The 20,502-nt window shown below is 49.5% G+C and overlaps 1 protein-coding gene across 1 annotated transcript; it reads right to left on the bottom strand.

Moving 5' to 3' along the window:
• Positions 1-263: 263 nt before the first annotated feature.
• On the bottom strand, positions 264-12,088 carry LOC139247241 (chromatin-remodeling ATPase INO80-like; the record flags this gene model as incomplete). Its single annotated transcript, XM_070871576.1, has 6 exons — positions 264-323; positions 3,352-3,447; positions 4,559-4,639; positions 5,166-5,375; positions 7,685-7,752; positions 11,893-12,088. Coding segments are annotated over 6 exons (711 nt in total), but the record flags the coding sequence as incomplete, so codon positions are not given.
• Between the last annotated feature and the right edge of the window lie 8,414 nt (positions 12,089-20,502).

The raw sequence follows: 20,502 nt of genomic DNA, 5'->3' as shown, positions 1-20,502 counted from the left end.
AGTGCAAGTGTTGAGACCTGTATAACTTTCCCCTTCCTTACCCCAGGATCAGTTGCTGCTCTCCAGCACTGCCAGACTGAGATAAGCCATCAATCCCGGGTGTGCCTGGCATGTTTGAACACCAGGCAGTTTGCGGACCCAATGAGTTATGAGGGGAGTAGAATAAAGCACTATACTGAGCTGTTCACAGAGTGTCCAATCCTGTCTGATGGTTAAATATAGCGGTTATCAGTCAATGAGATAGGAGTCAGAGTAAACCTTACCTGGCTCCAGAACTTCCTGATCACTTTTCTATCATGTGGGTTCCCCCAGTAAGGCAGCACCTAAAAATGGAAGGAAAACAAACATACTGAACATGTTTCAGCAGCTACTCATAGTCCAGTATTCAGTACAGTTTATTAATTGAAAACCAAGGTAAAAGATAGAACAGAGTATAAAAAGATAAAAAACCTTGCATCTGTATAGGACCTTATCATGTTCTCAGGCTGTCAGTCAATGAATTATTCTTTCAAATGCAATCACTGTTGTTATGCTGACAGGAGCCAATTGTGCACAGCAACGTTCCATAAACAGCAGTGAGATAAATGACAAGATCATTTCATTTTTGCTAGGCATGTTGAGGGATTAATGTTGGTCAGGACACCACGCTGTTCTTCAAATAAGATTCAACGTCTCATCTGAAAGACAGCACCTCGGACGATGCAGCGCCCCCTTCGCACTGCACTGAAGTGTCAGCACTTTGCTCAAGACCTGAGAGTGGCTCTTCAATCCACAACCTTTGGAGTCAGGAGCCAGAGTGTTGCTTCTGAACCGGCATTACCGAAGAAGTGGGAGGGAAACCAGGAAATACTGATCCGTAAAGTCAAACTTTTTTATTTGGAGGAGGAAGGGAAGATTGATGGAGGCAAGAAGCACCTGTGTGACGGTCCTGGGGCTGAATGTGTTGGAGGACGAGATGGTTACAAGGGGATCAAATAGAAGCTTTCGAAAATTAGGAAAGATTTTGAGGGGGCAAGTTATGAAAGAGATTTCCATCGGTTAGAAAATTGTCAACAAGAGGGCACAGACTGCAGATTGTCACTAGAACAAAGGAGGATGTTAGAAGATTTTTTTGGTGGGTTATTAAAATGTAGAATGCGCTACCCTAAATGGCTGATGCATACATATAAAATTAACAAATAGATAAAGCCATAAAAAGGGAAACAGAATTTTTTGGTTTTGTAGCTAGAGGTATAGATTAAAAAGCTATGAGGTAATGTTGGATTTGCACAAGATCTTAGGCTCCAGTCGGGAGTACTGTGTACAATTTTGTTCCCCCATTATAGGAAGGATACAAGAACAACGGAAAAGGCAATCTGATAGAGGTCCTGAGGATTATGATCAGGTGAGTAGTGATCAATTGTTTTCTGTGATCAGCAAGATGGTAAAGAAAGGATACAAATGTAAAATAATCACAAACAGAACTAAAATGGAGATTAGAAAAAAGTTCTGTACGCAAGTGGTTGGAATGTAGAATTATCTTGCCTCAAACTGCTATTTAAACAGTGCCCATTAAATGTGTTAAAATTGAGTTACATGGAAAAGAGGAATAAAGGTTTGGGAAGTGACTAGGAGGTTGCAAATAGATTAGCTGGGATATTTAGGGTATGAAAAGCAGTGGGATTCGACATGGTGAAATAATAAAGGGTATGCAGAGCAAATGGGATGGATGAGATTAAGATGGATAACGGAGGGTATGGGGAGCAGGGAGTGCTGCAAGACTCACTGGAATATTAAAGGGTATCTGAAGCGACACAAGTCGGGCATTGAAGGGTATGGGAAGCAAGCAGGAGAGGAAGGTTAGACCAGATAGGATGTTAAGGGCAGGAGCCATAACTGCAATGTTGGAATGAGACAAACTGGCATTAAAGGATATGAGGAGTGAGCAGAAGAGTGGGATTGGACTGGGTGGGATATTAAAAGGATGGGGATTGAGCAGTGGGGGGGGGGGGGGATTAGACTGGGTGGGATATTATTAGGATGGGGAGTGAGAAGAGTGGGATTGGACAGGGTGTTTTATGCACTGTCCATGATGGAGTGGGTTCAGAGCTACATCTGGTTTCTCCAACTGAGGGAATGCTGCACTGTCAGAGGTGCCGTCTTTTGGATGAGACGTTAAACCGAGGCCCCGACTTCCCTCTCTGGTAGATGTAAAAGATCCCATGGCACTATTATGAAGAACAAAAGTTTTCCAGCCAATATTTCTCCCTCAATCAACACCGATTATTTGGTCACTTATCTCATTGCTGGTTGTGGGACTTTGCTGTGCGCACATTGGCTGCTACGTTTCCTACATAACACTGGATACACTTCAAAAATAATGAATTGGCTGTGAAACACGTTGGTCCGTCCCGAGGTCATGAGAGGCACTATATCAAATGCAAGTTCTTTCTTTCTTTCTTGATATCCTTTTAACAGAGACAATATTCAGCCTCAAGGGACTTGATTTAAAATGGAAATGCATTTGAATCACAAGAGAGTAAGTAAATCACGTCCAACATAAAATAAAACAGAATATTTCTTCCCAATGCAAGCCCCTTCTGTCTATCCAACACCGGGTGAGATAGAGCCAGTCACTCAGAAGTAAGTGGACAGGGGCTGAAATCCATGCTTAACATAACCTCCATTTTTCGTTTGTACTTTTACAATTCCTAACCATCCTTAAATATTACAAGCAATCACCCAGGAGTTAACTGAATGTGCCCCTTTCTCTGGAAGCGATACAGAATCTTCGAGGATTCCTCAGTGCATGTGTCCAGGTTTACTGACAGCACGTGTGCTCACATTCAATTGCAGCAGAGTAATTGATAATACAATACTGCCACCTAGTGCCAGGTTTAATAGCTTTAATCTCAATCTATTGAGACATCCACACAGGTAGAGTTTCTGTTTAACTGATGCAGTGTGCACACTATATCCATTCATGGAAACTCAGAGAACATAGGCACAGGTCAGCATCATGCAAGGCTTTGTGAGCCCATCGTGTGCACTGGTGGATTTCAACGAGCTACGGCTGCACAGCTTCCTACGACAGAGCACTGGCAATGTTCCTGCTGTTCAAACCATTGGACCTGTTGTACCATTGGTTGGCATACAAGCAGAATTGTAATAGTTGCAATGTATCCCATAGAGTGCAAACTGAAGAGAAAGACGGGAAGGTAACTGCTGACCGTGCACGTCTGGCTACACACATGTGCTCCAAACTCGAGTTGCAGCGTGCAGCAGTGATGACTGCAGCATTACTGACATTCAGTCCCGATACATCAGCACTGCAGAGCCCGGCTGCACCACTCTCCCCTTCGTGCCTGTTACCTTGAATCGCGAGACGAATCTGGAGAACTCTTGGTGCCAGTTGTTGAGTGTGGAGGCGGGAGAGATGATTAAGAATGGACCCCAGATGTTTTCTCTCTGCACAAGAATTAATTCAGTAAAAGAAAATGCATTAAATTCAGTGGTTAGTTATTAAAAAGCCTGCAATAATCCTATTTGTATGAGCAGTGGTTAATGGGCTGAGTGGCTTTCGCCTCAGATGGTGATGTTTGGATTCCAGTGCTGCCTGTAAGGCGGTTATGTGAAGACACCGCAGCAATCCGACAGCACAACACTAACTCTGCACTTCGGAAATGGGCCAGCAATTGTAAACAGCTTCTGGCAGCAAGCCCACAAAGGTGAGAGCTGTAGGAATAGAAATGTAACACAAGTGGAAGGGGGTGCTCTTGCCAAATGACAGCACGAATTCTGGACATTGTAGAGCAGTGGTGTTGGACAAACAACTAAATTCACCCTCCTTCTACCCTGCCCACGTTGTGCACAAAGCTGATTTAGACATGCTCAGCTCTGACTCTTGAAACTTCCTCAGCCTGTCAGACAGGGAAAAGGCTGCTCAATCAGCTTTTAAATTGTGGTGAGGGGCGGTGCAAGCATTGAGGAGGGAGGGTGGACAGTGGGCTGCTGAAAGCGGGGCAGAGCAGCTTGAAATATGAAAGGGGGAGGTCTTGTTTTTCTGTGTATGGGAGTTGGCCTGCGTGCACCAGGGTCTTCAGTTTGTTGCATATTGTAGCCGTGCTCAGCTTGTGTGCCATAATTTAACATTTTGTGTAAGAGGGCTTCTACTTAGCTCATTTCCAAAGGGAGCTTCATCTAACCTGTAATGTATCTGTCCTGGGAGTGCTTGATTAGACAGTGTAGAGGGAGCTTTACTCTGTATCTAACCTGTATAGTATCTGTCCTGGGAGTGTTTGATGGGACAGTGTAGAGGGAGCTTTACTCTGTATCTAATCCATGTTACACCTCAGCCGGAAGAACAGATGAAGAACAAAGAACTGATGTGCAATTTACACCAAATGGAAGAAACAGATATATGGGGGTAGTCTCGTTACACAGAAAGGGTCTCCTGAAGAGTGGTCTGATCTGCCAGTGCAATTGATCTAAAGCAGTACAGCACAGAGCAAGAGCTTGCTTCCATGCAGCAAGGTTCTGTGCTGACCTTTCTAATATTCAAATACTTTATAAATCTCACCTCAGCTAAATGTGCCAAGAAAGCAATGCTCTGCACGGTCTTCCCGAGCCCCATTTCATCAGCCAGGATCCCATTGATACCCTGGAGAGAGAAGAAAAGGAAATGTAAAAACAAGGAGCCACAGTTGAGACAAACAAACTGTACTCCTATCAGACCGGCATAACAGTTAATGCAGCATTCCTAGCCAGGGCTCCCTTCAAACAGGCTACAAAATGGTACCAAGACGTGCATGTAATGGTAACCCAATGTTTGGAGGCAGCCAGTTGGTGCAGTCTGTGAGCTACCACAGTCCTGTACCACACAGGGTCAATCGGGTGTTTGGAGATGGTGATACAACTAATTTGAATTGTCTCCTTTGTAAAAGGAAAACCCTACAGGTAAACGACCATTACTGGGCGAGTAGCCGCTCCTTAGTGCACCATATAAAAATAGTAATTCCAAGAGGTGCAGATAGTGGTATGAAACAGCTGCACTCAGACATGGGACGCATAGCCAACCCACACAGCCCATCATGGACAATAATGTGTTCGTGAGACACGCACTACCATTGAAGCTCTCGGAGTTGCATCCACACAAGCACACATCTGTTTTTGTGCTCAGATCTTACCTGTTCATAGAGGTTAGCGAGCCAATTCATGCCCTTCAGTTGGTAGGCCTTGAGTTTTCCATTGAACATGGAAGGCTGTGGGATGTCCTCACCAGCACGAATGGAAGGATTGGCCAAGCTATAACTCTCCCCAAAGCCCGTCCCAGACTCGTTGGCCGCCCGCAGTGCTGCCATGCGACTCTCCTTTGCCTCTTCGTCGAATAATCGTGTCTGGAAAAAAAAAATAACACACGGTGGTAGCCAGCTGTAATGAAGCTCTTGGCTGTTGAGGTGCAGGCTGGAAGAGGAGCTGCCTGTTCTGAGCCCAGTGCTGCAGTGGATACGATCGCCTGCAGCACAACAATTACTGTGTGATTTGGAATTTCAGTTCCTGCTGTCACACTGCGAGAATGGAGTAAATGTCAATGTCCCATCGAGTGTCCACTCATTCCAAGCGATGATACGCTGGACATGTGGAAGTTCAGAATCCACACCTTCCTCAATGTAGCTGGGTATAATCCCATTCACCCAGGGGAGGCTATTCACTTGAATCCTACACTTAGTCACTATCATTAAGCACAGAACATGCAAGACTATATTTACTTTGCGCTGCAACAGGTCTACATTTTCAGGCACTAAGTTACCAACTCCACCCAGTAACAACACTGTTAAAATCCATGAGCAGGAGAAAATCATCAAACCGTGCTCCCCATACAACACAGTAAAAAACAAATCCTCTAATCCACAGCACAAAACAGCCAGCAGGCAGCTTAATTATCTCTCATTGCACCAAGACGTTACTTTCCAATAAGGATGTATGAATGTAATTGGACACATGTGGAAGCAGCACTACTCACATGGTGAAGGGTAGCAGTGCAAGCAGGCACGTAAACAGGTTGACATTAGGCACCAGAGAAGGAAAGGTCAGCCCTCCTGTTGGTATATAGCACCACAGCTTACCATAGTCATAGGTTTCAACAAGAACTTTATCTCCTCTAGATATGATTGTTATTTCCCAATAACTTCCTTGTCTCCAGAAACTCCCAACTTATCCAAAACTCAGCCATGCACACCCTGTCCAACATTCAGAACCTCTCGCACATCATCCCTACCCTTGATGATCTGCACCAGCTCTTTATAACGAACATATTCCATTTAAACTCTTCATCTGCAAATGCCTCCATGGCCCTGCCCACTGTATCTCTCCAGCAGTTTATGCCCCCATGCGTGCTGCAGATCTCACCCTGGCCTTGTGTAACCCCCATCCCCGACCTTGGATGTTCAACCTTCAGATCTCAGCCCCACTCTCTGGAACACCCTTCTTTCACATTTCCACCTCTCCATTTCTCCCTCCTGTGTCAAAAACTCCTCAAAACCCCATCTTTTTAACCAAGCTTTCAATCATCCCCCTAATCTCTCTCCCCTCAGTGCAGCATTTCAGTACACAGGAATGTTTTTTATACTGAACAAGCTAAATAGATATCAACTGTTGTTCTCGTTTGCCCTGTGCTCACTCAGAAATCACACAACCAACAATTCACTGTAAAATGAGTGCAAGTGAATAGCTGTGCAACCAGACATTAAGCACCATCCCTGTAATAAACAGCATACTGTCAACACACCAATGTAACCCGCGTTCTGAAGCCCTTCAGAATGAACTCTGCCACTCAGAAAACCAACAGTTCTTACTTTATCATCATAGACCTGGGTGTGAATCCAGCACTGACCACACTCGACCAGATCCGTTGGGCGGGCCACACTGATTGCGCGTCTGACACAAGACTCCCAAAGCAAGCGCTCTACTCGGAACTCCTACACAGCAAGCGAGTCCAAGGTGGGCAGAGGAAACAATTCAAGGACACCCTCAAAGCCTCCCTGATAAGTGTCAGTGTTGCAATTTGAGAGTCCCTGGCCAAAGACCGCCCGAGGTGGAGGAGGTGCATCCGGGAGGGCGCTGAGCACTTCGAGTCTCGTCGCCGAGAGCATGCAGAAACCAAGCGCAGGCAGCGGGAAGAGCGTGCGGCAAACCAGTCCCACCCACCCTTTCCTTCAACCACTGTCTGTCCCACCTGTGAGAGACTGTAATTCACATATTGGACTGTTCAGCCACCTAAGAACTCACTTTTAGAGTGGAAGCAAGTCTTCCTCGATTTCGAGGGACTGCCGATGAGGATGATGATGGAACAAAGATGTCTACAAGATCTGAAGTGATTTAAGGAAGTCTCAGCTCAGCTCCTGGAGAAGATAAGTTTCAAGCACAAAACTACCCCCAATTTGGCACTAAATTTGCAACCTTACCTTAGACACATTTGTGGTAAATGTCATACATGAATCAGGTGTTCTTGCCATTCATTCTTCATCAGGGCTCCAACAACAACTTACAACCTGCACTACTTCTAAACGGGTTTAGTGAAAATATAGCACAACACAAACCAAGCCATTAGTGTGAGGCACACCTTCCACCCCAGGGACTCGGCCAGGAGAGTCACAACTGGAACATCATGATTGATATCAACACACTGAAAACCTGAGCCACTCACTCTGGCTTGCTGCACTCGAAAGGCATCCTCTGCATTCTTCAGCGCCTGTGCTTTATAGTATTCACTATCTGCAAAACAGAGAAACGTCACACACATTAAGACCCGAAACATTCCATGACTGTGCTCGCACTGGAACTCGTGTTGAAGTGCAACTCACTGTTTAACTAGGGCCTTTTAGAGAGGGTGGGCAGCTAGATTCTGTTAACTTTACTTCGAGCAAGAGAGGCACCAACCAGCCTCTAAACATGCCCTAATTTACTGCTAACTGGTAAGCAGAGTGCGGAGGACTAACCTAAATGGAGGACAAGCAAAGGCTCTTGGGTGGCAATAAGAGTTTTCAAGGAGAGGTCGTAAGTCCCAACTCATGGATCCTCACATTCCGCCATATCCCACAACCTCGCCTTGTCAGCGTGTCACAAGACCTCGCCTCCATACCGTATCCCTCGACCTCGCACTGCCTGCCACGACCCTTGACCTCGCACTGCCCGCCGCGACCTCCGATTGCCCGCCTCGACCCCCGACCCCGCTGTGACCCTCAGCGACCCTCGACCCCGCCTCCCCGCAGCGACCCTCGACCTCACACTGCTCACAGTAACCCTCGACCCCGCCTCCCCAGTGACCCTCAACCCCACCTCCCCACAGTAACCCTCGACCTCGCCTCGCCACCATATCATCACTTCTTTTACTTCCTAGAAAGCCTTCCAATTGTCTCCTGGCCCCAATTATATCCTCTGCTTCGATGGTCTGCCCTAGTATCTCGTTCCACCACACGATTCCTCTTTGGGTAATGAAGTTGCCTCACTTTTATCCTGCATCGCTGAGATTTGAAGCATCACCAGAAAGTCACTCGCTCAAACATTTCAATTCGATCTCTTCAAAGACTCCTCTAAGTGAGAATGTTTTAACAAAAGGACAGTGCCATGAAAGGGTTAAACTCACTGCATCTGTAAGGCAGCAAGAATTGCAAGCTGCAGAGTTGTGTCTACTTCAGGCATGTGACTTCCCAAGCTTCCATGTCCATAATCATGAGGAAGTCAGACTGACAGAAGGCCAATGATAACATGTCTACCCATGGCCTTGGCTACATCCTTACACAATGGAAGCATCAAAACAAGCTGCAGGCCACTGTGCGGAAATGGTGGGACTGTCACGGTCAGCGTGTGCACATGCACAGTAGAGAGATTCCAGATTGCACAGGTCAACAACATGTATTTACATAGCACCCCTCACAGGAAGCTGTCTCTGAGCACTCAATAAAGAGGAAAGAGAAATGATGGACACGGAACTGAGGAGAGGGGAGGGGAGTGGTGAGACGAGAATGGGAAACGAAAGCTTGGTTAAAGAGGGTGGTATTGAGGAGGTTTCTGAAAGCAGGGTTGAGTTGGCAAGGCAGGGGGAGTGGGTAGAGAATTCCAAAGGGCATCAGCAGAGTCAGTGAACACGTAGTCACCAACACTGGAGCGGAGGGAGCAACGGTTAAAAGGAAAGTCTGCGGATACGTTGAGATATTTCGGGCACTAAGGTATGCTGGAGTGAAGTAAGGTAAGGTAATGGAGCAATTTAAAAACAAGGGTGAGAAATTTGAACTCAACAAAGAACAAATAAATTCTGCATCCTCTGTAAATCTAAAATAAAAACTGCAAATTCTGGAAATACACAACAGGCATATCAGCATTCAAGAGGGAACAGGTTCTGGTTTTGGGTGGGGCACTCCATCAGCTAACCAGTCATATAGCGGCGGGCTATGGACAGGCACAGAACCATGCTCCAGCTGTGGGACAGGCGCAGTGCAGAGAGGGAAGGTAACGGTGACAATGTTAAATACACGCATACTAAAAGCCCAAGCATTACTACATACACATAGGCACACCCATAGACACACACATCAATGCATACAGACATTAATAAATATTCTGAATGCTACTATTACTGGTTACACATTGCCCTCTGTGGTTTCTTGTCTTAGGTGGACCAAATGACTTTTGTTCATGAGGTTGATGGTTTGGGAGAAATATAGAAGAGAGTTCTCAGTTTGAATTCTGAATTAGGACATTAGGACCATCTCGTGGTCAGTGGATTCCCTGTACAAACAGTAAGACCAGAGGTGCAGCCATCCTCCACACTATACAAGGGTTCAATTGAGGTGGTGTCTATTTTAGGGTTAGATGTTGCGACTTTGTGCATGTTGTCCAGGTCTGTAGAGATGGAGCTGTGCAGCATCACCATAAAACAACCTGTTAAGGGCAGGAAAATGGGGCTTCACTTGGCAAATGGTGGAGCTAATACATCAAGGCTTCTGGTGAGTCTTGGGTTGAATAGCAATGTATTTAGAGCTTCAACACAGCAACACGCCCTTGGACCATAGACACCTTACCCAGTAAGGGATGGATCTGGCTCAGCCCGAATGTTCACCATCTATGGCTCACAAACACATCCCTACTTGAGTGAGGCAGCTGAGGGCAACAAGTGCCCATGGGAGCAGAGCCCAACAGGGCCAATAGTGCAGCCCTTGCCCACGCACTGCTCAGGCTATGTGTGTGCTAGTGCAGGAATGGACTGACCTCGTTCAATAACGCAACATCAGCCCACCTCAATACCTTTAAATTCACCAGGTACATCACTCAGAACAGGAATCTCGGGTCATCAACTGCTGCTGTCTGTCAATTCAAGGGCAGAGAATTTTCCAGCATGAAGACACAGGGCTGGCACTGGGGAAAATGGGGTACACTGGCCAGAGAAGTTTTCCTTTTCTTTAAAATAGGGTCTCCCTTCAAGTGCAGTGAGGTATTCCATTTACTTTGTTTTTTTACTGTGTGTTCGGGGTAGGGGGATCGGAGCAGGGTTCATAAGATTCAACGCAGAGTGTGGTGGGGGTTCAGGGCAAGCTACAGGAGATGCAATGCTGACTGTGTTTTGGGGGTTCAGGGCTCTCACGGGATCGGAGCAGGATACAGTGTGTTGGAGCCCATTTTCCCTTTAATCGAATGTGTACTTTGAAACAGAATAAATGGTCAAAGCAGGACATTGAGAATCAATCCCAGGAACTACCACCTAACAATGCCTCAGCTTCAGAATCTTCCTTTGGGAGCTATATTGTATAATATAGACAGACCATAGTGAGGACTCCACACTTCACCAATCCAGAAACTACACACAGTGCATACTAATCATAGAATGAGGCAGATCAGAGTATTTCTTGTTAAACATGATTTAAGGCTGTGGTTGTTTGTGATTGAAATGTCATTATTTATAAAAATGTGCTGCATTCATTCCCTTTGCAGTTCCCCCTTTCCTGTCCTGAACACATGGACTTTTGCACACTCCCTTCAGTCTGTCACCAACGTTGTCATTCTTCATGTATGAGCCGAGATAATGAACGTCCACTGATCCCTACCTGAAAGCTGTTTGATAAGGTGCTACATTAGTGCGAGCTGGTGCAGGAGGGTAACGGCAGCGAAGAGTGTCGTCAGCAAGGTCCAGGTCGGTGATTGGAGCGCGCGCAGGTACAGCAGGAGCGGAGAGAGACTGTAGAGGGGCCCAAGAGAGGCTCGAGTTTGGGGCCAGAAGAGGAGAGGGCCCAGGGGCAGCACGGGCCAGCCCACACTGCGATGTGTGTGCGCACTAGGTCCATGCAACAGAGCAGGTCTCCAGTCGTCTTGGATAACCCTTGCTACTGGACCAAGACCTAGCTCTGTCAAGCCCGTGTGGTGGCTGGTGTGCAACGGTCACCCCACGTTAAAAAAAATCCACGCACAGGCATCTTCCACCCTTCAGGATGTAGTTCGGGATCTGGAATATTAGTTCCTTCATTGAAACACCTGTGAACTCATCCTTTTTTGGCATGGAAGCAAGTCATCCTGGTTTCGAGGGACTGCCTATGATGAAGTTGATATTAGAGGCTCATTAGAAAAATTAAGAGACTGCAACCACACAAATAGAGGGATTATCTGAGACAGAAAGCAAGAGTAGGAGAAAGTGGATGTTTTCAAATTGTTTAGATAAGAAATTAAAGCAAGACTCCATCTGTCCTCTCAGGTGGATGTAAAAGATGCCACTGCACCATTTTGAAGAGGAGCAGGGCAGTTCTTGGTGTTCTGGCCAACGTGCACGCACACACACACAGACACACCAACCAACCATACACACACACACACACACACACAAACCAGTGTGTGGTAAGGTGGTTACAGGTATTACAACACTCTTACCATAATCCTCCTGACTGACGTTAACCATCACTCCTCCTCCAATGTCAATCTGTCTGTACATCACACTGTCATCCAGTTTCATCAAGATTTCCTCCTGCATCGCATCATTCCCAGAAGCTCGCTTCCGGCTCATAAAGTGCGCGTACAGCTCAGTTTGTGTGATTAGGAAGTTCAACTTCCGCTGCTGTCTCTTTGCCTAGGGTTTAAAAAAAAAAGCAGGTTTAAGAGCGGTCTCGTGAAATTGAGAAAGTATGGGGGAAGAAGAAGTTCTTCCCAGAATCCAGGCTGCTCAGAAGCCCGGCATGATGTGAAAGGAGTAGTTTTGGTTTATATTTATGGGTAGGTTTGTATGAATTTTTTTTAAATTTAAAGAGAGAATTGTCTGTTTATTTTAGGGGTATCTAGTGGGTGGCCGAGGAACAATCATGGCAGCTGTATGGAATAGAATTTGTTTCCCCCGAATACAATAGTTCGTGTGACTGAACCAAATAACCATAAAAGGTTGCATTTATAATAAAAATTCAGAAAAATTACAAACCTACTCCAATAATTTCACCTGCTCTGTCACATAGGAACATGGTAAAAAGTCAGAAAGGACTTATCTAGCCCATCTGTCTAGTCCCAAAAGCTCAGATTCTAACTTCCCTCCCCCGCCCCCATCAGAACTGGAAATGTCCCTTCTGACAAGTTCTTGTTCAATGACAGTCATGGATCCAAACGCAATGTATCAAAGCAGTGCTTAGCCCAAGTATATTGCTCTGTATTTGGTCCTCGCATTACCCCCAAAGCCTCCATGTTCCCTATAACCAGTTCAAACTGCTTGTGCACTGTTGTGACCGACAACCCCAAGTCTCTCTCCAACAGTAGCCTGTAACTGGCACTCCTGCATGGTGGAGATATGTCTATAATTTCTTAACTCCAAAGGCATGATACTATTTGCCCACATTGCAGGGTGTCAGCCTGCTGCCTACTAATTTGATCCAAATTCCCTGTGCAGTTTCATACCCAAATTTACAAGTGGTTCCATTCATGCCTTCATCCAAATCGTTGTAAAAAAATGTCCAGCATAACTGAGCCCTACAGAAATCCAATTGTGTCCTGGTCCCATCCAGATCCACTCCCAACAATGATAACCCCTCTGCTCACAGCATTTCCACCTGTTGCCTGACCAGCATTCTATCTGTCCGACAATCTCATACAACCTAATCTTTTCCAGCCACCATCTACGTGGCACTTTGGAACAGTGCTGCCATTATCGACTCGTCTAATCAGTTTGAAGAACTCCCATCAGGTCAGTGCGGTCGGGTGTCTGTTTCCTGAGGAAATGCTGGGAATCTACAGAACTCAGAGATTATCAATCACATCCCATTGAATGCTCTCCAGCAACCTCCCTACAACCTATGCCAACTGACGGGCTGATAATTCCCAGTGACATAATTGCCAGGTCGCTGATTTTGGAGCGTGGGCAGGTACAGCAGGAGCGGCAAGGTCGGGGCGAAGGAGCAGCGAGAGATTGCAGAGGGATGTGATCGGGGCCCAGGAGAAGCGTGAATTCGGGGCCCAGAAGAGGCGTGGGCCCAGGGGCAGCATGGGCCAGGCCACTCTGCGATATGTGTGCGCACTAGGTCCGCGCGCGCAGCAGAACTCCAGTCGTCTTCGATAACCCTTGCGACCGACCGACCGACTTCCCAGAATCGTCCGTGAATGATATTTTGGCCTTCAAGTGGGTGCAGTGCAGATTCACCAGAATGATACTGGATCTAAAAGAGTCTTATTATGAGGACAGGTTGTATAGACTGGCTGATAGGGTAGAAACCATTTCCTGTGCGGGGGAGGAAGAGTTCAGAACAGTGGAGCATAACCTTAAAATTCGAACGAGGTGGTTCAGGGGCTGTCAGGCATCACCTGTTCACACAAAGGGGAACAGAAATCTGGAGCTCTCTTTCCACCATAAGGCTGTTGGGGCTATGTCAATTAAAAATTTCAAAACTGAGGTTGATAGCTATTTTATTAGGCAAGGGAATTATAGGTTACGGAAATAAGGAGGGCAAATGAAATTAAGATACCGATCAGCCGTAATCTAATTAAATGGCGGAACAGACTCTAGGGGCTGAATGGCCTACTCCTGTTCCAATGTTCCCCTCAACGTTATAAACTCAAAGGAATACAAACCAAGTTAAAGCAACATGTCCTCATATTTTAACTCTTTAGACCCTGGTATAATTCTGGTAAATCTGCATGGTACACCCCTCCTAGGCCAATATATCATTCCTGAGGTGCCATGCCCAAAACTGAACAATTTTTTGGTTTGCCTGCTCTCTCCACTCCCCGTTTGGTGCCACCAGCAAACTCAGACAGCTCTGTTTGTGCCTCAGCCGCAAAATCAATTCACACTGACCAGCCCTGGCCCTAGGGACTCCCTTAATGAGGCCTGGTTATGTGGGCCTCGCTCCATTCATGGCCTTCCCTTGCTTTCTCTGCTTTGGCCCATGTTCAATCCCGTCATAAACCTGCCACCTTTACCCTGCCTTCCTATCCTTGGACTAACCCCAGAGCTCTAGAATTCCCTCCCTAAATCTCTCAGACTCTCTTTCTCTGTCTCTCCTCCTTTAAGACGCTCCTTATATCTCAAAAATATATCCCATTGAGAAGGAAAGACTGTAAGAGAAGGGATAACCATCCGTGGTGAACGAAGAAAATAAGGGATGGTATCAAATTGAAAACACGGGCATACAATGTGGCCAAGACTAGTGGAAGGTCAGAGGATAGGGAAACGTTTAAAAGCCAGCAAAGAATGACTAAAAAAAGGGAAAATATATTATGAAAGAAAACTAGCACAAAATATAAAAAGATAGTAGGAGTTTCTACAGGTATATAAAAAGGAAAAGAGTGGCTAAAGTAAATGTTGGTCCCCTGGAGGATGAGACTGGGGAATTAATAATAGAGAACAGGGAAATGGCAGAGACGTTGAACAAATATTTTGTATCGGTCGTCACGGTAGAAGACACTAAAAACATCCCAATAGTGGATAATCAAGGGGCGAGAGGGAGGGAGGAACTTGATACAATCACTATCACTAATGAAGTAGTACTCGGTAAAATAATGGGGCTACTGGTTCTCCCTTGTCCACTCTACTGGTTACATCCTCAAAAAATTCCAGAAGATTTGTCGAGCATGATTTCCCTTTCATAAATCCATGCTGACTTGGACCGATCCTGTCACTGCTTTCCAAATGCGCTGCTATTTCATCTTTAATAATTGATCCCAACATTTTCCCCACTACTGATGTCAGGCTAAACGGTCTATAATTCCCCGTTTTCTCTCTCCCTCCTTTTTTAAACAGTGGTGTTACATTAGCTACCCTCCAGTCCATAGTACCTGATCCAGAGTCGATAGACTGTTGGAAAATGATCACCAATGCATCCACTATTTCTATGGCCACTTCCTTAAGTACTCTGGGATGCAGACTATCAGGCCCAGGGGATTTATCGGCCTTCAATCCCATCAATTTCCCTAACACAATTTCCCGCTTTATAAGGAGATACTTCAGTTTCTCCTTCTCACTAGACCCTCGGTCTCCTAGTATTTCCGGAAGGTTATTTGTGTTTTCCTTCGTGAAAACAGAGCCAAAGTAATTGTTTAACTGGTCCGCCATTCCTTTGTTCCCCATTATAAATTCACCTGAATCTGATTGCAAAACAGAAAGTAGGAAAGTATAGACCAGTTAGTCAAACATCTGTCGTTGGGAAAATGCTGGAGTCCATTATTAAGGAAGCAGTAGCGGGACATTTGGAAAAGCTAATTTCAATCAAGCAGAGTCAGCATGGTTTTATGAAAGGGAAATCATGTTTGACAAATTTGCTGGAGTTCTTTGAGGATGTAACGAGCAGGGTGGACAAAGGGGAATCAGTAGATGTGGTGTATTTGGTTTCGAGAAGGCATTCAATAAGGTGCCACATAAATGGTTACTGCACAAGATAAAAGTTCATGGGGTTGGGGATAATATATTAGCATGGATAGAGGATTGGCTAACTAACAGAAAACAGAGTGTCGGGATAAATGGGTCATTTTCCAGTTGGCAAACAGTAACTAGTGGGGTGCCGCAGGGATCGGTGCTCGATCCTCAACTATTTACAATCTATATTAATAACCTGGATGAAGGGACCGAGTGTAATGTAGCCAAGTTTGCTGATGATACAAAGATGGGTGGGAAAGCAAATTGTGAGGACACAAAAAATCTGCAAAAGGGTATAGACAGGCTAAGTGAGTGGCCAAAAATTTGGCAGATGGAATATAATGTGGGAAAATGTGAGGTTATCCACTTTGGCAGAAAAAATAGAAAAGCAAATTATAATTTAAATGGAGAAAAATTGCAAATCGCTGCAGTACAGAGAGACCTGGGGGGGGGTCCCTGTGCATGAAACACAAAATATTAGGCGGCAGGTACAGCAAGTGATCAGGAAGGCAAATGGAATGTTGTCCTTTATTGCAAGGGGGATAGAGTATAAAAGCAGAGAAGTCCTGCTACAACTGTACAGGGTATTGGTGAGACCACACCTGGAGTACTGCATACAGTTTTGGTTTCCATATTTAAGGAAGGATATACTTGCATTGGAGGCGATTCAGCGCAGGTTCACTGGGTTGATTCCGGAGATGAGGGGGTTGACTTATGAAGATAGTTAAGCAGGGTGGGCCTCTATTCATCGGAGTTCAGAAGAATGAGAGGTGATCTTATCGAAACATACAAGATAATGAGGGGGCTCGACAAGGTGGATCCAGAGAGGAAATCTATGGAATTCTCTGCCCCCGAGATATGTGGAGACTGGGTCATTGAATATATTTAAGGCGGAGATAGACAGATTTTTAAGCGATAAGGGAGTAAAAGGTTATGGGAAGCGGGCGGGGAAGTGGAGCCCAGTCCATGATCTTATTAAATGGCAGAGCAGGCTCGAGGGGACAAATGGCCTACTCCTACTCCTATTTCTTATGTTCTTACCTCTTTGTCCAAGCTTTTCGTCACCTGTCCTAATACCTTGGGGCCAAGTTTCGGCCTGAGTTGCTCCTGTTTTTTTGGAGCAACTGGTTTAGAATGGAGTATCTTAGAAATTTGAATTCTCGGTATTTAGTTTGCTCCAGTTCGAGTCAGTTAGAACAGTTTCACTTTGGAACAGAATTTTTTTTTCAAAAGGGGGCGTGTCCGGCCACTTACGCCTGTTTTCAAAGTTTAGGCAGTGAAAACTTACTCCAAACTAATTAAGAATGGAGCAAGTGAAGATTTTTGTACATTCGAAAAAACCTTGTCTACACTTTAGAAAATCAGCCGTAGGTTACAAATTAGGCGTAGGGAGGGGGGGGGGGGGGGTTAAAGGGAAGTTTACAAACATTAAACACTTCAGTTTTACAAATAAAGAGCCATCATCAATAATAAATGATAAATACATCAATAAATCAACCAATAAACCAATCAAAAAAAATTAATAAAAAATAAATAAAAATTTAAAAATCAATAAATAAAACATTTTCTACTTACCGACTGCAGCACCGGGAGTCCTCCAACAGCATGCTGGGATGGCCCCGCCCAGTGTGTCTCTATCTCTCTATGTCTCTCAATCTCTGTCTGTCAGTGTCTGTGTTTCTGACAGCGAGGGGAGGGGGAGGGGGAGAGGGAGAAGGGGGTGGGAGGGGGAGAGGGAGAAGGGGGTGGGAGGGGGAGAGGGAGAAGGGGGGTGGGAGGAAGGAGGGAGGTGGGGGAGGAGGGGGGGGGAGGAGGGGGGGGGGGAGGAGGAGGAGGGGAGGAGGAGGAGGGGGGGAGGGGGGGGTGGGGGGGGTGGGGGGGGAGGAGGAGGGGTGGGGGGGAGGAGGAGGGGTGGGGGGGGAGGGGGGGAGAGGGAGGGAGGAGGAGGAGGGGAGGGAGGAGGAGGAGGAGGAGGGGAGGGAGGAGGAGGAGGAGGAGGGGAGGGAGGAGGAGGAGGAGGGGAGGGAGGAGGAGGAGGAGGAGGAGGAGGAGGAGGAGGAGGAGGAGGAGGAGGGGCGAGGAGGAGGAGGCGGAGGAGGCGGGGCGAGGAGGAGGAGGAGGAGGAGGAGGAGGCGGCGAGGAGGAGGAGGAGAAGGAGGCGGCGAGGAGGAGGAGGAGAAGGAGGCGGCGAGGAGGAGGAGGAGGAGGAGAAGGAGGCGGCGAGGAGGAGGAGGAGGCGGCTAGGAGGAGGAGGAGGAGGGGAGACGGGGAGAGCGGGAGACGGGGAGAGCGGGAGACGGGGAGAGCGGGAGACGGGGAGAGCGGGAGACGGGGAGAGCGGGAGACGGGGAGAGCGGGAGACGGGGAGAGCGGGAGACGGGGAGAGCGGGAGACGGGGAGAGCGGGAGACGGGGAGAGCGGGAGACGGGGAGAGCGGGAGACGGGGAGAGCGGGAGACGGGGAGAGCGGGAGACGGGGAGAGCGGGAGACGGGGAGAGCGGGAGACGGGGAGAGCGGGAGACGGGGAGAGCGGGAGACGGGGAGAGCGGGAGACGGGGAGAGCGGGAGACGGGGAGAGCGGGAGACGGGGAGAGCGGGAGACGGGGAGAGCGGGAGACGGGGAGAGCGGGAGACGGGGAGAGCGGGAGACGGGGAGAGCGGGAGACGGGGAGAGCGGGAGAAGGGGAGGGCGGGAGAAGGGGAGGGCGGGAGAAGGGGAGGGCGGGAGAAGGGGAGGGCGGGAGAAGGGGAGGGCGGGAGAAGGGGAGGGCGGGAGAAGGGGAGGGCGGGAGAAGGGAGGGCGGGAGAAGGGGAGGGCGGGAGAGCGGAGGGCGGGAGAAGGGGAGAGCGGAGGGCGGGAGAAGGGGAGAGCGGAGGGCGGGAGAAGGGGAGAGCGGAGGGCGGGAGAAGGGGAGAGCGGAGGGCGGGAGAAGGGGAGAGCGGAGGGCGGGAGAAGGGGAGAGCGGAGGGCGGGAGAAGGGGAGAGCGGAGGGCGGGAGAAGGGGAGAGCGGAGGGCGGGAGAAGGGGAGAGCGGGAGGGCGGGAGAAGGGGAGAGCGGAGGGCGGGAGAAGGGGAGAGCGGAGGGCGGGAGAAGGGGAGAGCGGAGGGCGGGAGAAGGGAGAGCGGAGGGCGGGAGAAGGGGAGAGCGGAGGGCGGGAGAAGGGGAGAGCGGAGGGAGGGGAGAGCGGAGGGAGGGAGAGCGGAGGGCGGGAGAAGGGAGAGCGGAGGGCGGGAGAAGGGAGGGCGGGAGAAGGGAGAGCGGAGGGCGGAGAAGGAGGGGCGGGAGAAGGGAGAGCGGAGGGCGGGAGAAGGGGAGAGCGGAGGGCGGGAGAAGGGGAGAGCGGAGGGCGGGAGAAGGGAGAGCGGAGGGCGGGAGAAGGGAGGGCGGGAGAAGGGAGAGCGGAGGGCGGGAGAAGGGGAGAGCGGAGGGCGGGAGAAGGGAGAGCGGAGGGCGGGAGAAGGGAGAGCGGAGGGCGGGAGAAGGGAGAGCGGAGGGCGGGAGAAGGGAGAGCGGAGGGCGGGAGAAGGGAGAGCGGAGGGCGGGAGAAGGGAGAGCGAGGGCGGGAGAAGGGAGAGCGGAGGGCGGGAGAAGGGAGAGCGGAGGGCGGGAGAAGGGAGAGCGGAGGGCGGGAGAAGGGAGAGCGGAGGGCGGGAGAAGGGAGAGCGGAGGGCGGGAGAAGGGAGAGCGGAGGGCGGGAGAAGGGAGAGCGGAGGGCGGGAGAAGGGAGAGCGGAGGGCGGGAGAAGGGAGAGCGGAGGGCGGGAGAAGGGAGAGCGGAGGGCGGGAGAAGGGAGAGCGGAGGGCGGGAGAAGGGAGAGCGGAGGGCGGGAGAAGGGGAGAGCGGAGGGCGGGAGAAGGGAGAGCGGAGGGCGGGAGAAGGGAGAGCGGAGGGCGGGAGAAGGGAGAGCGGAGGGCGGGAGAAGGGAGAGCGGAGGGCGGGAGAAGGGAGAGCGGAGGGCGGGAGAAGGGAGAGCGGAGGGCGGGAGAAGGGAGAGCGGAGGGCGGGAGAAGGGAGAGCGGAGGGCGGGAGAAGGGAGAGCGGAGGGCGGGAGAAGGGAGAGCGGAGGGCGGGAGAAGGGAGAGCGGAGGGCGGGAGAAGGGAGAGCGGAGGGCGGGAGAAGGGAGAGCGGAGGGCGGGAGAAGGGAGAGCGGAGGGCGGGAGAAGGGAGAGCGGAGGGCGGGAGAAGGGAGAGCGGAGGGCGGGAGAAGGGAGAGCGGAGGGCGGGAGAAGGGAGAGCGGAGGGCGGGAGAAGGGAGAGCGGAGGGCGGGAGAAGGGAGAGCGGAGAGAGGGGGAGAAGGGAGGGAGAGAGGGGGAGAAGGGGAGGGGAGAGAGGGGAGAAGGGGAGGGGGAGAGAGGGGGAGAAGGGGAGGGGAGAGAGGGGGAGAAGGGGAGGAGGAGAGGGGGAGAAGGGGAGGGGAGAGAGGGGGAGAAGGGGAGGGGAGAGAGGGGGAGAAGGGGAGGAGGGGGGGAGGGGAGAGAGGGGGAGAAGGGGAGGAGGGGGGGGCGGGGAGAGAGGGGGGAGGGGAGAGAGGGGGGGAGGGGGAGAGGGGGGGGAGGGGAGAGAGGGGGAGAGAGGGGGGGAGGGGAGAGAGGGGGGGAGGGGAGAGGGGGGGGAGGGGAGAGAGGGGGGGAGGGGAGAGAGGGGGGAGGGG

The sequence above is a fragment of the Pristiophorus japonicus genome, unplaced genomic scaffold (genome assembly GCF_044704955.1).
Source record: "Pristiophorus japonicus isolate sPriJap1 unplaced genomic scaffold, sPriJap1.hap1 HAP1_SCAFFOLD_2655, whole genome shotgun sequence".
Classification (NCBI taxonomy): domain Eukaryota; kingdom Metazoa; phylum Chordata; class Chondrichthyes; family Pristiophoridae; genus Pristiophorus; species Pristiophorus japonicus.
The sequence above is the reverse complement of the archived record's forward strand: the minus strand, read 5'-3'. Positions and strand labels throughout refer to the sequence as shown.